A 15,309-nucleotide genomic window follows, 5' to 3' on the forward strand; every position below is an offset into this window, starting at 1 on the left:
TAATCAAATGTTAATCAATGAACAAATGGAAATGAATGTATTGATTTTATTTTAAATTAACAGATTTTTAGGAGAATAAAGTTTTAAGTTGAACTTACCAAGGTTTCACGCTTTTTTGGATTTGTAACTTTAATATGCAAAATATTAGCCTAAAACTTCTAACTGTAAAATATCCTGTTTTGCACACTCGTCTCTTCCATATAGGAACACGTTAAAATACTCCCGGTGTCCCAAAGCATCATCCTGCTCCCTAGGGAGCCCCCTAATTAGCCTCCCCACTTCCATTCTTTCCCCTCCCAACTAATCCTTTCACTAACTGCCAAAGTGATCTGTTCAAATGCAGATCTGTCCAGGTCCCTAACCCCGCTTAGAATTCTTCAGTGCTTTCCAACGCCTTCAAGATCAAGTGCAAAGTCCTCCTCATGAGGAGTCCACCACAACCGGACCTCTATACCTTCTCCAGCCTCCTCTCCTGCACTCACCGTATCCGGAATGGGCTGGTACCTCTCCATGACCTGCTTTCTCTAATGGATCACTCACCTCTTAGCCTCTCCTCACCCAGCTGTCTGCTAACCCGTTCAAGGTTGAGCTATACGTTGCCTCCTCTGGGAAGCCTACACCACTTGCTCGATACTATGGCTGTTCAGTGGGTTTATCACACCAAGTTTGATAAGCGGTTGATTTGTCTGATTGCGCCCACCAGAGAGTCCCACAGCAGGGACTATGTCTGTTAAACTCTTTATTCCTAGTAGTGACTGTCATATAGCAGGGTACTCAACAAAAGTTGTTCAATAAATAAAAGAATGGAGTGGTTTCTAATGCCAAAGACAAGCCTATCTACTCAGATTTACCCAGTGACCCTTCCTTGCTGAAGGCTAAAGCAGTTGAGAATGAACTGTCCTCACCTCATACTTCTGACTGAAGGAGTGAAGCAAGGATGGAAGAGGTGCAAAGGGACCCACCCACAGGGGAGCTCATAGGAGTATTTTGTGAGCAACATGCAGACGTGTACAGAGCTTAAATGGGCACTAAGGCTTTCCAGAACCTCTCTATAATTTTGTGATTTGGGAGGAGAAATGCTACCTGTTAGAAACAGTTTGCAAGAAAGCTGTCACTTTTATAAAATCCACACATACCAACAGCAAGGCCAGCTAGCGAAGCTGCACCCAGGCACGACATGTCAACGTGGACGGGCCTGTCTATACTCTCATTAATCAGGTCGGACGTCATCTGCATGACAAAACTGTTCTTACAAACTCCTCCATCTGCCCTGCGGGGAGCAAAAGATTTGAGATAAATTACTGCAACAAAAGCACAAAACAATTAATAAATCTTTCTAAATGGGCCACATATTTTTTTAGAGCCTTGATTTAATTTTTTAATTCCAAAATTATAGCACTTAGCATTGACCTGAAGATAGAGGATATTACTAGGTAACCTTTAAATATTTTTCCTTATTCCTGCCATCAGTTTTCCCATCTGCCTTATTTGTCCTGGGACTAGTTCAAAATAGGCCAAGTGAACTAAGCCAACATAAAAACTCATTTAGACATTCCAGCAAAGAAAATTTGCTGCTTCCCTGCCAAAAGGATAGCCACAGACCCCAACAAGAGATTTTCAAAATCTTTATAATACACATATGGGTGCTATGATCCTCCCAAATTCTGCAGTGTCATATATTCTCCATAAATCCAAAATTAGTTTTCTTCTTCTCTCCAAATTCCTATGACCAAGAATTTTGTCGCAAAGAAGCTAGGTATAAGTTCTTTTTGAAACCCTGAATAATTATAACGATGAAAATACTAATAGCAGCTACTACTTACTTCTAATTTCTAATTAAATCTATTAGAAATAAAGCTTACATACCGGATTTTTCTTACCGGAATATGGATCTCTTTCTGCATCAACTCATACAACTGTTTGTTTCTAGTTAAAAAAAACAAGGTAACTATTTAGAGGAAATGCATATCATGATAATTCTCTATTTTTTTTCAATCTAGAAAAATAAAAATTGTGGTTTTTATTACATATTTATAAAATATACAAAAGAAACTATTAAAGAAATATATTATGCTAACTTGAAGTCATAAACAGATGCTCAAATACGCAAGAGGCTCAGGGCTTGCTCTTCTCATCCTGATACAAAAGAGCATAATTTTTATTTTAGGACTAAGTTTAATCTATTACTATTCCTAAAAATAAAAATTTAAAGCAAGCATCCATTTGCCAGAGAGCTATTAAGATGACATACCATAAATAACATCTAGTAGAGGTCATCAAATATAAAGATAATCATTTCACAATAACAGAAAATTTTATTTTAAACATTACAAATTTTCCATATTTATGACAGCCACATTCTTAATTTTAATAAGCTACATCTGCCCCATAACAAAAAGACCACAGAGAAATATACATAAAGAATAATTTTGGTGACTCGATCTTTGAGTATAATAGAACCATTATTAGTTAGAATTCTCCTTCCTGAATAAAAATATACAAATATTTGAAAGTCCAAATTTTGAATCTGTTATGCTTAAGAAATTGGATATTTTTTTAAATCATTCACTTCTCAGATATCAAATCTAAGCGGTACTGGTATCATTAGATATGGAAAAAAAGAAGAGATGCTAAGGAAATGAGCAATAAAAACAGATTATATTATATACAGTATGAATTAAACTAAAGGTATAAACACTGAAATTTCTTAGTTTAGTAGAAATGAATAAAAGGAAATGGCACTGCTGTATGTGGAAGTCGTTTAGGGCAGGTTTGGGTACCTGAAAGCTATTGACTCCAGTATTGCTCGTACAAGATGGTATTTACTGGTGGAAGGCTTCAAACCCATAAAAGAGGCACATGCACACGGGTCATTTAATGGAGCCTAAAGTGACAGATAGTAAGAATATATTATTGCTGTTCTAAATTGTATCTATAGAGTTGAAGACATATTATATAATAAAAACATAGCCATGTTAGGAAAAGAGTGCTTATTTAGAGTTCAGTAGTTTTAAAATAAATGATAGCCCAAAACATGTTAACTATTAGATGAAGTTTGTATTCAGATGCTGGACTTAGCTGGACCTCCTCTTTGGGCTCATCCCAAGAAAAGGGCACAGGGTAACAAATTATTAAATGCCTAGCTTTATAAATGAGGAAAATGCAAAGCAATCCTAGTATTTCCTCTTTTCTCCAAATGTAAAGTTTTTACGCTAAAATTGTTTACTATGTAGAGTGGCTTTTTGAGGATATAAGTTAGAATTAAAACAAAACACTATAATGCAAAAAAAATGTGTTTCTCAGTGCCATAACTTACACTCAGCATGTTGTCAGACATTCAAACTAAACTCTTCTATTTCCTAGCTATTTAATAGTCTTATTGCCTAAAATAAAAAATGACCCAGCCTAACATCCGTCTTTAAAAGAGCCAAAATCTTGAGCTAAAATTATATATTCAGCAGATGAAGTTTGTATTCAACTTTGTGTCCCCAGAAATGCAAGACAATTCTGTGACAAGAAGATGAAAAATAAAGATCCCTGCCAGAGCTTGCATCTCACAAGGAAAGAGACAGGAGAACAGTTCCTTCTATTGTAAATAAATTCCCCTAACCCTTAACCAATTCTGAGAAGTTCCCTCCACTTATGTTGTGCTTGCTGTAACATACTTGGCTCTGTGCTGGGCAAATGGCTTTTCAGTGGAGGGGTCTCTCAGGCTTCCTTGCCACAGGGACCAGAGGACCCTGTACCAACTTCCCATGACCACTCTGGGCCACTATGCACCTACCGTTAGAGACACTTCCCTTCCCCCACACTTGCTTAGGTCCACATCAACATTGTTCCACATCTCCCTTCACCTTTACCACCACTCAGACGTCCCAGGCACTCACAGAATGAGAGACAGTGTTCACAGTACTTGCTGGCCACATGCCCTTCTAAGAAAACTGCTTGAACCCACAGGCCCTGTTGTCTAAAGCAGCCATGTCTCATGCCCTAGTCCCACCGCACCATCACAACTGTAGGGGTGAACATAACCAACTCAAAGTCTCCAGAGCTCGAAAAGACAAGGTGGTCCAATCAGATCCCCTCCCCTGGAAACGTGAACTGGGAAACACCAAAAAAAAGATCATCAACAGTGGGATCTGAAGTTAAAGGATACACAAGGTGGAAGAAGGTTGTGTGTATTTCCAAATTGTGAAGAAGCAGAAACTACAAGGAAAATAATGATGATTAAGTAGAAGTCACAAGGAAGAAAGGACACAGAGCAAAGCTGGTAACAAGAAGGGAAGAGCAGACTCACAGAGAAGCAGGACCGCAAAGAAGAACAGTAAGAACTGTGCAGTCAGTTGCGGACTCCTTCCCAACGCCAGGCCTCAGGAGGATGTGCACCCCCAGCTCCCTCAGGGGCAGCCTAAGCAAGCCCGTTCCTTGCAAACCTAAGAACCCTCATTGGAGCATGACTCCTCATCCTCTAAAGACTGGCACTTGGCTCACAGTCCTGTCCATCCTACTGCCGCCATCACCTCAGTAACTTTAACATGAAGTAGACAACCACTGAGAGAGTCTTGCCTCCACTATCTGTCACAGATACTCTACGTTAGCATTCCCCTCCCCAAACCACAGCTCTGTAGAGCAAAGCCACAATGGCTGTACCAATTGATGCCACCCCAATGTATGCCCCCATGCTCCACCCCACCTCCTCTGCCATTCCCTGAAGTGGCTGCCGCAGACTTTCCCACTCAAAATTCCTCGAATGTCCCTTGAGAAATTGAGCCTTTAATATCTTGCCCCCCATTATCTACAGCTGCAACAATATTCTAAAATTAAAGGCAGTATCACAAACACTTGACACCCCTTCCTTTCCTCCCTCCCTGCCACTCCTCTCTCCCGCGTTTTCTCTGGTTGTTGACACAGGCAACTTATAGGTGATCTCCATCCTCTTCTCCAAACAGCTTCCTATCAACACACTATCGTTGTATGAATTTACTTTCAGTTTCCAGTCAAGAGTTTCATTTCACACTGGGAAATATTTGGCCTCCAGTCCTCCCTGCTCCTGACATCAACATACGGCCAGGTTGCAATCGTGGCAGGACAGGGACATTTTGTTATCAATGGGAAATTACAAACTACATCTGTGGTAGCTTTTCCTAATCTTCAGAGCTTTAGCAATGCTTTGTTTTACCATATATTTTACATTACTTTTACAAGCATATGAATTGATGGAGAAGTTAAAGACAGAGTTGCCAAGATACAGTCACTACTAAGTCCCCTAGCACATTTTTCATACATAGCAGCCTAATTAAATCCTACTTTTGCTGATGACAATTATTCATCTAATATCTTCCTGGAACCTCCATCAGACAAATATGCCTCAGCCCTTGTCCCATCATGAATGCTATTTAACTGCCTCACATCACCCCAAGAGGATACAATGCAATCTACATCATTTATAAACTTGTAGGCCTTTAGCATGAGAATATAAGAGGAAATTATCACAGATATTAAAATAATGCTAATTTAATAATCTAGTTTGGAGATATTACATTTTTAGAGACTTAAAACACTTAATCTAATTCTTTTTTCACCAGCTTCTACATTATACAAATTTTCAAATTTTGGACTTTTCATAACTGATTGCCTGAGTATGGGATGGACTAGAAGCAAGGAAAATCATTTTATTTTTTTTGCAGGGGAAGATTTGCCCTAAGCTAATACCTGTTGCCAATCTTTCTCCTTTTTTCTTCCTTTCTCCCACAAAGCCCCAGTACATAGTTGTGTATAGTTGTAAGTTCTTCTGGCTCTTCTGTGTGAGCCGTGGCCACAGCACGGCTACTGACAGACGAGTGGTGTGGTTCCATGCCCAGTGTGGAACCACAGCCCATCAGGGCTGGCTCAAAATTTTTTATTTTTTGAAAAGAAAAAATATTTAGAGGAGGATTAAAAGGACTAGTATAAGCTTTCCCCCCAAAAAACGATTTTGTTAGTAATAATATACCTGAAAACAGTTTTAAAAAGTCTTTGTAACAATATGCTAAAATTAGAGGCAGCATCCACAGATCTTTCAGTTAAACACAAAATAAAATATTACAAGATCAAGTCTTTTACTGGGTTCACTTTTTTATTAGGCAAAGTAACCAACACTCCACCACAAGAGTTAACCAAAAGAAATTTTGATTTTTTAGAAGTTAATGAAACTTACAGATAAATAACTGCAAAGCATACACACACATATATTTGTATGTGTGTGCCTAAACACTACTTTCCTAATTCTCAATGGTATGCTTCCTCTAAGTAAAGAATGCCAATGTACTGATGTTTTTCACCCACTGGGAAATGGCTAGTTTTGTTGATGATAAAGTAATCCTAGGTCTTCTGTAAAAGTCCTATGATAAGCCTGCCAAGTTTTAGTTTCCACAGGGACGGAGTTCTGAGCAGAAGCTGCTAAATTTGCTCTGCTCCCCATGGAATGCACACAAGGTCAAAGCACCGGCCTCAGGCCCAGAAGGTCCCCTCACCTTAGTTCTCCTCTAGGCCGGAACCTTCAGGTGAGTAAGTGGCAGATACATAATTTTGAGTGCAGGCATGAGGAGAGAAATGTTTGTAATTGCCATTAACTTAAAAAAAATACCTGCAATCCACTAAAAGATGGAACAAAATAAACTCCTTCAGAATCTTCCAAACTTTTGGCCATTTTTTCAGTCTCATCAGCATCTGTGAAAAGATCTGCAAAAACAAACACAAACAAACAAACAACAAAAAACCCCTAAAACAAAACGAAGGGGTTGGGGAGGGACAAACAGAATTGTGTTATATGACCAGTATTTACCTGCATCCACATTTATTATGAATATAACATGAAAGGTCGCTCAGTTAAAAGGGTCAACACAAAGGCCAGTCTGCTCTGGTACCATCTGGGTTCTCACGCTGCACAGGTTTACGAGCCCACAGAAGGGGCAAGAAAGCCCTCAAGACAGGCTCTGCATGCAGCAGGTGTTTCTTTTTCCTTTGAAGATATTCAGGCTGTTTGAAAATCAATTATGTGTGTTTTTTGGCATTAAAAAAATCATTCTCCTGAATATAACACCTATCCTAGTTTTCTGATGAAAAGATCATCTACCTATAATAACCAAGAGTATCAACTGAGAAACTGCTCCATCTAATGAGTTCAGTAAGGGGCCAGTAACAAATAGATATACTAAAGCCAACCCATGAAAAACAAAATGGTCAAGACCTAATTCATCTAACATACTTTTTTACTGAAGTATATAACATACATTACACAAAACTGCATAAACCCTAAGTGCACAGTGGATGTTCACAGTGTGACTACACCCAGGCAGCCAACATCCAGATCAGGATGCAATCTTCTTCTGTTCGACATCACGCTTGTGAGGTTCATTCATGTTGTTACAAGTAGTTGTACTTCATTCATTCTCACCCCTGGATGGTATTCCATTGTGCGAATATACAGAATTTTCTATTAAACTATTCTACAGCTGCTATGCACTTGGGTAGTTTCCAGATTTTGGTTAATAGGCCACTTGGAACACTCTTGTACATTTTTTTTAGTGAACATATGTATACATTTCTGTTTGTTATATATCAGGAGATGGAATTGCTAGTCCTAGGGTCTTCACATTTAGGACTAACTTTAGAAGATACTGTCAAATCATTTTCCAACATGGGTGTACCAATTTAAGGCTCCTGCCAGTAGTACAAGATTCCAGTTACCCCATATTCTTGCCAATAATTGATAATCTGTTTTTCATTTTAGCTACTTTGGAGGTATTGCATGATGGTTTGATTTTGTATTTCTCTGCTGACTAATGAAGTTGAAATTCTTTTCACTGGCCATTTGGATACCCTTGTTTGTGAACTGACCCAGCATAGATCAGACGAGGAAGCCCAGGAATCAGTCACAATAAACACTGCTAGCTTTATACAGCCTTAGTTAGGTTGGTTTTATTTTATTATATGTTTTGTTATTCTTATACTGAAAAATTGGTTAAAGACAAGTTTAAGGGGCACCTATATTAAAACTCAAGTTAATGATCACTCAATAATAAGCACAAATTCTACTCGAAATGACAGTTGTCAGATCCATAAGTCACATTCATTTTGTCAAAATGTCCAGATAACACATCAAAATATCTCTCTTCAAAAACTAATAATAAAAAGAAAACATTGGTTTTGAAATCTATACCTAAAAAAAACTCATGTCCAAATGTCTAAAATTTAAAATCAAGATTTGGAAAACACACCAGATGGCTGGTTTGAGGAAAGTTTTTGGAAACAAACAAAGAAATGGGAAAAAAAAAAGAAAGAAACCTAGTTTATTCACGTTCTTCACTGGTTGTCCCATCCTTGCTTGAAGAATTTCTCTAAATAATCTTCCACTTAAAACTCTTCTCAAATGACCTTATTGATGAAAAATCCTTTGGAGTAAGCAGACTTCACTCTGTCTCTCCCACTGAAGAAGCAAGGATGGAATGCACGGAAAGCTCTCTGAGGACTCAGAAGAATAAGCTAGCAGGCCAACTGGGGAACTCCACGTACCGCCAAACCGGCAGTGAGTTTCCTGTTTTTCATTTTCTCTGAGATCTCCTGGCCTAGGCTCAGGGACAGCCTAAGATGTGAAACCTCGGTATGTACACTGGGTGCAAAAATGAAGAGCTGCTAAAGAGGCCGTCTCTTTCCAGCCCGAGTAGCAGGAGTCAGGAGCCTCCACAGGACAGAGGCAGGGAAATTACTCTGTCTTTTGCTTTTTGGATTTTTTCATTCTACCTGAACAAGAGAGAGAAAAAAACACTGAGGAAAAAAAGAGATAGAGAAAGGGAATAAACAGAGCCCCTGGGGTCTGTGGAACAGTAAGCAAAGGCCTAATATTTCTGTGATTTGAATCCCAGAAGAAGAGAACAATGCAATGCAGGAAATGCAGTGCAGGAAAACCAGCTGAAGAAAAAAAATGACTGTAAATTTTCCACAGAGGATAAAAGATAAAATCTATAGGGGCCGGTCCTGTGGCCGAATGGCTGAGGTTCCACACGCTCCACTTCGGCAGCCCAGATTCGAGAGTTTGGATCCTGGGTGTGGACCTACTCAACACATCAGCCATGCTGTGGAGGCATCCCACACGCAAAATAGAGGAAGACTGGCACATATGTTAGCTCAGGGCAAATCTTCCTCACCAAAATAAAGTTAAAATCTATAGATTCAAGAAGCTCAGCAAATCCCAAACTGGATAAACACAAAATAAATTCTTGCCCAGACACATCAGAATAAAACTGAAAGCTAAAAACTGAAGGCAAAGAAAAAGTCTTGAAAGCAGCCAGATTACATAATGGGGAACAGACATTCAAACAACTGTGGGCTTCTCATCAGAACTATAAAGGTCTAAAGGCAGTGGAATAACATCTTTTAAGTACTAAAAGGAAAGAACTGTCAACTCAGAATTCTACATCCAGCAAAAATATCCTTCAGGAATAAAGACAATCTCTGATGAAGAACAACTAAGAGAATTTGTTGCCAACAAACATGCTATAAAAGAAATGCTAAAGAATATTTACATGAAAAAAAAAAAAAAGAACCTTGACCTAAACTTCACACTTTATATATAAAAACTAATTCAAAATGGGTTATATATCTAAATGTAAAGCATACGCTATAAAACTTTTAAAAGAAAACATGTGAGAAAAATCTTTGACTCTGTTTTGGCAAACAGTTCTTACATATGACACAAAAAGCACAATCCATAAAATAAAAGTTGATAAAGTTCACTAATTTAAAAACCTTTTCTCTGCAAAACACACTATTAAAAAAATGAGGGCTGGCCTGGTGGCGCAGCGGTTAAGTGCGCACATTCTGCCTCTTGGCGGCCCGGGGTTTGCTGGTTCGGACCCCGGGTGCGGACATGGCACCGCTTGGCAAAAGCCATGCTGTGGTAGGTGTCCCACGTATAAAGTGGAGGAAGATGGGCACAGATGTTAGCTCAGGGCCAGGCTTCCTCAGCAAAAAGAGGAGGATTGATAGTAGTTAGCTCAGGGCTAATCTTCCTCAAAAAAAAAGAAAAGAAAATGAAAAGATAAGCTATAATCTAGAAGAAAATATCTGCAAATCACATATTCCAAAATGGACCTTTGTTCAGGATCAAAAAAGAACTCTCAAAACTCAACAGTAAGAAAACAATACAATAAAAAATACATGAAGAATTTGAACAGGTACTTCACCAAAGAAGATATATAGATGACAAATAAGCTCATGAAAAGATGTTTGACATCATTAGCCATTAGGGAAGTGCAAATTAAAAACAAAATGAGATAACATTACTCACCTATTAGAATGGCTAAAATTTAAAAAAAAACGACAATACCAAGCAGCGGAGCAACGTGAACACACACGTTGCTGGTGAGTCAAACAGGCCACTCTGGAAAACAGCTTGGCAGGTTTTTGTTTTACAAAGATAAACACATACTTATTTGAGTGTGTGTGTTTATTTGAGCTAACAATGCCACTCTTAGCTATTTACCTTAAAAAAATTAAATCTGACGTTCACACAAAAACCTGTACACGACTGTTCACAGTGGCTTTATTCATAATCACCAAAACCTAGAAGGAACAGCCTAGACATCCTTCAGTGGGAGAATGGATGAACCAACTGTGATACATCCATGAAACACAATGTGGAATGAACTATTGATACATACAACAACATGGATGAATCTCAAAGGCATCATGCTGAGTAAAAGAAACCACCTCAACTGGTTATGATTCCATTTACTATATGGAAATGGATTCCATTTACATGATACTAGATTCCAATATCCATTTATATGATTCCATTTATGTGAGATCTATTTATATGATATTGTGGAAAAGGTCAAAAGCTTGACAATACATCAGAATTCTACTTCATCACCCAACCTCTGCAGTTCATCCAACCAGATCATTTCCTTATGCAAAAGATGCTATGAGGAAAGAGGCTATGGGGAAACAGTCTCATATATTTCTGGGGGAAAGCAAAATGGCACAATTCCTATGGAGGGGGAATTTGGCAATATCTAACAAAATTACAATGCATTTACCCTTTGACCCAGCACTCTCACTTCTAGAAATTTATTCTTAAGACACCTCCAACAATCGGAAAATACATAATGCACACTTATTCATTGTGCATTATTTGCATTTGCAAAATAATGGAAAGTACTTAAATGCCCAAATATAGGATATTGGCTGGCTAAACTATGTACATACACATAATGGAGTACAATGCAGTTGCAAAAAAGAATGAAGATACCTACAAACTGATGTGAAGAAATTCCCAGATAGATAGATAGATAGATAGATAGATATTTTTTTTTTTTTTGAGGAAGATTAGCCCTGAGCTAACATCTGCTCCCAATCCTCCTCTTTTTGCTGAGGAAGACTGCTCCTGAGCTCACATCCGTGCCCATCTTCCTCTACTTTATATGTGGGATGGTGGCCACAGCATGGCTTGCCAGCCAAGCGGTGCCATGTCCGCACCCAGGATCCGAACCGGTGAACCCTGCGCTGTTGAAGTGGAACGTGCGAACTTAACTGCTGCATCACTGGGCTGGCCCCTATTTTTCAATTTTATGATTTGTATATCCTTATACTTTTTGGATTGGAAATTTATTATGCTTCTCTCTTTTTCTCTTATTAGTAAGGATTCATCATTTTCCTCTAAGTACTGTTTTTACAGAATTAGGGTCATTTTCTTTTATTTTTTGGACACTTAAATTGTATTGCCAATGTTTTCCTTTGCCCTATACTACTTAAGAAAAGACATTTCAAATTTCCATGTGGCTGGGTACCATTTAAATACTGTTTTCACCATACATTTCTAACTGTGTTACACAGGCTGTGATGTTCCACTCTATTGCTCTCTCAGTAGGGCATTGAGAAAAGGATTTCGGTGGGGGTGGGTGTGTGTGTGTGTGTCTGCGTAACGTTTAGAAATGGATTTATATGAATTTGAAAATGAAAACACAAATGAACAGAAAGAAGAACAGAAAAATGTACACTGTTTTCTATTCCTGACCAGCAACTTGCCTCATAAGTTATACATCATAGAATTAAAAGCACTTATGGGTAGAAGAAAAAAACAGAATACCATTTTGAAATATTTAACAGAAACATTAGTTTCTTTTATAGAATAACCATATACACACAAAATCTTTAAGCCTACCTTAATTAGGGGCTTTTCTAGTGTGAAGATAATTTCAATCTCTTAAAGGGATATCCAAAACTATGTTCATAATGCATGGAAATAAAGTATTTAGGTTACAGTAAGAAAACTTAAGTCAGCTTAGTATAAAACCAATTCAAATAAAATAGAATAAAAAGAAGTCTGACCTGCTACCAGGAAAAAACATCTTTTTATTTTAAAAACACCTTTTATGTATACTTTGCTTTCTCTCCCATGTTGAGATCTTTGTTCTATTTCCTTTTGGCTGGAGTATCTCCTCAGATAACTTTCTCAGAAAGTATATACTGCCTGGCCAAGAAATGCCCTTTTCGCACTTAATATAAATGATATCTTAGCCAGGCACCAGAATATGGGCTCATTCTTCTTTTCACTCTGTAACGTGTAAATGTTATTCCACTTTCCAAATTTTATAAGTAATTTCCATGCCAGTCTGAGTCTTTTTTCTTTATAAACAAGCTGTTCCTCCTGTCGGAAGTTTTTCTTTATTCTTGGGATTCAGACAATTCATCTACACACGACTGTCTTAGTTCGTGTTTTTTTTTTCCAACTTGGTAAGTCCTTTCAGTCTGAAAACTCAAGTCCTTCTTCTGCTCAGGAAAGTTTATTTTCAATTCACTCTTCAATTTTTATATTTTCATAATCCTATTTCCATTTCCATAATTACATTTTCATATTCGAAAAAAGCGAATATTGTGCACATATTTTTTCCTCTGATCTTTCCTCTATATCTCTTGCCCTTCTGTTTTATTTTCTATTTTTTCCTTTTTGTTTTTAAATGCTTCCTGATTCCTATTTGGGTTTTCAGCACTGTCTATTTTACATTTTATTAATTTTTTTACATTTTGTATATCATGGTTTTTGTCCTTCGAAATTCCTATGTTTTCCAAATACTTCTTTGCCATATTTTTTTATCCCTTTCAGTTTCACTTTTGTTGATATTACTTTAATCTTGTTTCTCCCATTACACCTGCCTCCGTAGGAGCCGCGTGCTGCGCTTCACTGAGCTTGGCCACCCTCCTTCCAGGTGCTGTGTGCCCTTAAACACTTGAGCTCTCTTTCACGTCAGGCTTACGGGGCTGGCAGGGAGTGAGAGGCAAGGGATCAACGCCCCAGGCCCTCGGGTTTCCCCAGGTATGAGAAAGATTCGGCCTCCCCCCTCAGCCTGGAGGAGGAGCAGTTCAGACCAGACAGTACTGCCGTCTGCTGTCAGGGGGCTCTCCCAGGGACGCGCCAGGCCAGCTCCCTTCTCCACATGCCGAGGGGATTTTCTCTTGGCTCAGCAGGCTGGATCCATAGTGAACATCCAGACGGTCCTCACCAGCCTCTAGTATTCTCACCAATAACACTCAGGTGGTATCCTCTACAGACCCTGGGTCCGCACAGTCTACTTGCAAACTCAAGGCTCCACTCCAGCTTCAGCAGTGCGCCACACTCACCCTACTGTGTGTCCTCCCAGCAGGAAGCAGGAGGGGGGCAGACACGAACCAAGACTCTACTCACTGGGAGTAACATGAAACTATTCACCACCACCTACAACTAATTCATTTATGAGAGGAGGTTTATCTCCTCTCCTCTAATGAGGGAGACTGGACCTCTCCAGAGAGAAGGGAAAAGTTTCCTTTATTTCTAGTAAACAAGAGGCCTGGGTAATTTTAAACGTGTACTGGAAGTCTTATGGGGATTGCTGGGAGCCAGCAGATGTGACACGTAGCAATTAAAAGTGGTACTGCCAGGGAAAAGATGTCCCCTGACCCGTGTCACTGGAGGACAGCAGAGGTAACTGCCTCCGTTGTGGAAAATAAATAGTCCCTTAAACAGGCCACGCTCCTCCCCACTCCTGGCCTCCTCACTGGTCCTCTCTGCGTGGATGCTCCCTGACCAGCTGCCTCTCCCACCTGCCCGACCTCTCTCATTCTTCCTTCAGACATCACTGATCCCACTACTACTTCTCCTTCCTGGTACTTCACGCTAATGTTTTTTTTCAATTGTTCATTTAAGCTAAGTCTTTCCTGCTACCCTGTAACCTCCGTGAGGGCAGGGAGCACCTGTCTTATTCGCTGGTGTCCTCTCAGCATGTACAGTTCCAGGCACGTAGTGAGCACTCAATTACTGTTAACTGAACACAAGCTGGAAGGCATAAAAATATTTGTAAGATTGAGATAGCAAAGTAGAACAAAGACTGAAGCAGAGCAGAAATGGACCAAATTAAAAAGAAAAAAGATGATCACGTGGAGACTCAAATGTGGCAGTTAGCATCGGAGGCGAAAGGGGAAAAAAAAGGGAGCGAGAACCAGCCTGTGTGAAAAAGATTAAGAAAATCAATCTAAAAATAAAGATGAACAGGGCGGCCCGGTGGCATCAAGCCACACGGTGGTGGCGTCCCACATAAAGTGGAGGGAGATTGGCACAAATGTTAGCTCAGCAACAATCTTCCTCACCAAAATAAATAAATTTAAAAAAATCAAGATGAAACTGGTTTAAGACAGTTTTTAAGCCTGAGCCTGAGCTGTTCAACCAGCAAAGGGTGGAAGGAAGCCGTTCCGCGTGGAGCAAGCACAGCACACCACCAAAGATACACAGGCTCAGCACACACATTCGAGGCAATGCCGGGGACTCAGGCTCTTAGATACTGTGTTTCTCCTGAATCTAGTCTGTTTATTTTTTTCAATATACCCATTAAAGTGAATTCTCAGAATAGAAAAAAACATATTCAAATAAATGTCAACTTTTTGTATGAATTTCAGACATATACATACAAGTAATATTTAGCTTTGTCAATGATTGAAATTTTAAAGTAAATAATTCAACTCTGAATTCTCTCCTCCTCCAGTTAGGTCAATAGTCCCGGTTCCTGCTGGAAACGAGACTGGCCTTCAGGAGGAGCCTGTGTCTCTACTGGAAACCACATCAATTTTCCAGGTCAGGGCCATTTAGCCCCATCTCCCAGAAAAGAGTTTTCATCATCTGAGAACCACAGTGAATGAGCCTCAACCCAGATAAGCAGCAGAAAGGATTCCCACTGACAACGTCACATGATGTCACACAGAACTCGGGAATGACTGGTTTTTTTAACTGATGTCAAATTA

General features: G+C 39.2%; 1 protein-coding gene across 3 annotated transcripts in view; it reads right to left on the bottom strand.

The window, feature by feature from the left end:
- The window catches only part of GK5 (glycerol kinase 5), a 68,049-nt gene that overhangs the window by 9,099 nt on the left and 43,641 nt on the right, over window positions 1–15,309 (bottom strand). For all 3 annotated transcript variants that reach the window (XM_014852038.3, XM_044754560.2, XM_070493460.1), the window contains 4 exons: window positions 6,626–6,720; window positions 2,781–2,884; window positions 1,867–1,926; window positions 1,137–1,270 (listed from right to left, as the gene is read on the bottom strand). In XM_014852038.3, the coding sequence (XP_014707524.2) occupies window positions 1,137–1,270; window positions 1,867–1,926; window positions 2,781–2,884; window positions 6,626–6,720 (393 nt within the window). The remainder of the gene's footprint in view (window positions 1–1,136; window positions 1,271–1,866; window positions 1,927–2,780; window positions 2,885–6,625; window positions 6,721–15,309) is intronic.

The sequence above is a fragment of the Equus asinus genome, chromosome 21 (assembly GCF_041296235.1).
Source record: "Equus asinus isolate D_3611 breed Donkey chromosome 21, EquAss-T2T_v2, whole genome shotgun sequence".
In the NCBI taxonomy this organism is placed as follows: Eukaryota; Metazoa; Chordata; class Mammalia; order Perissodactyla; family Equidae; genus Equus; species Equus asinus.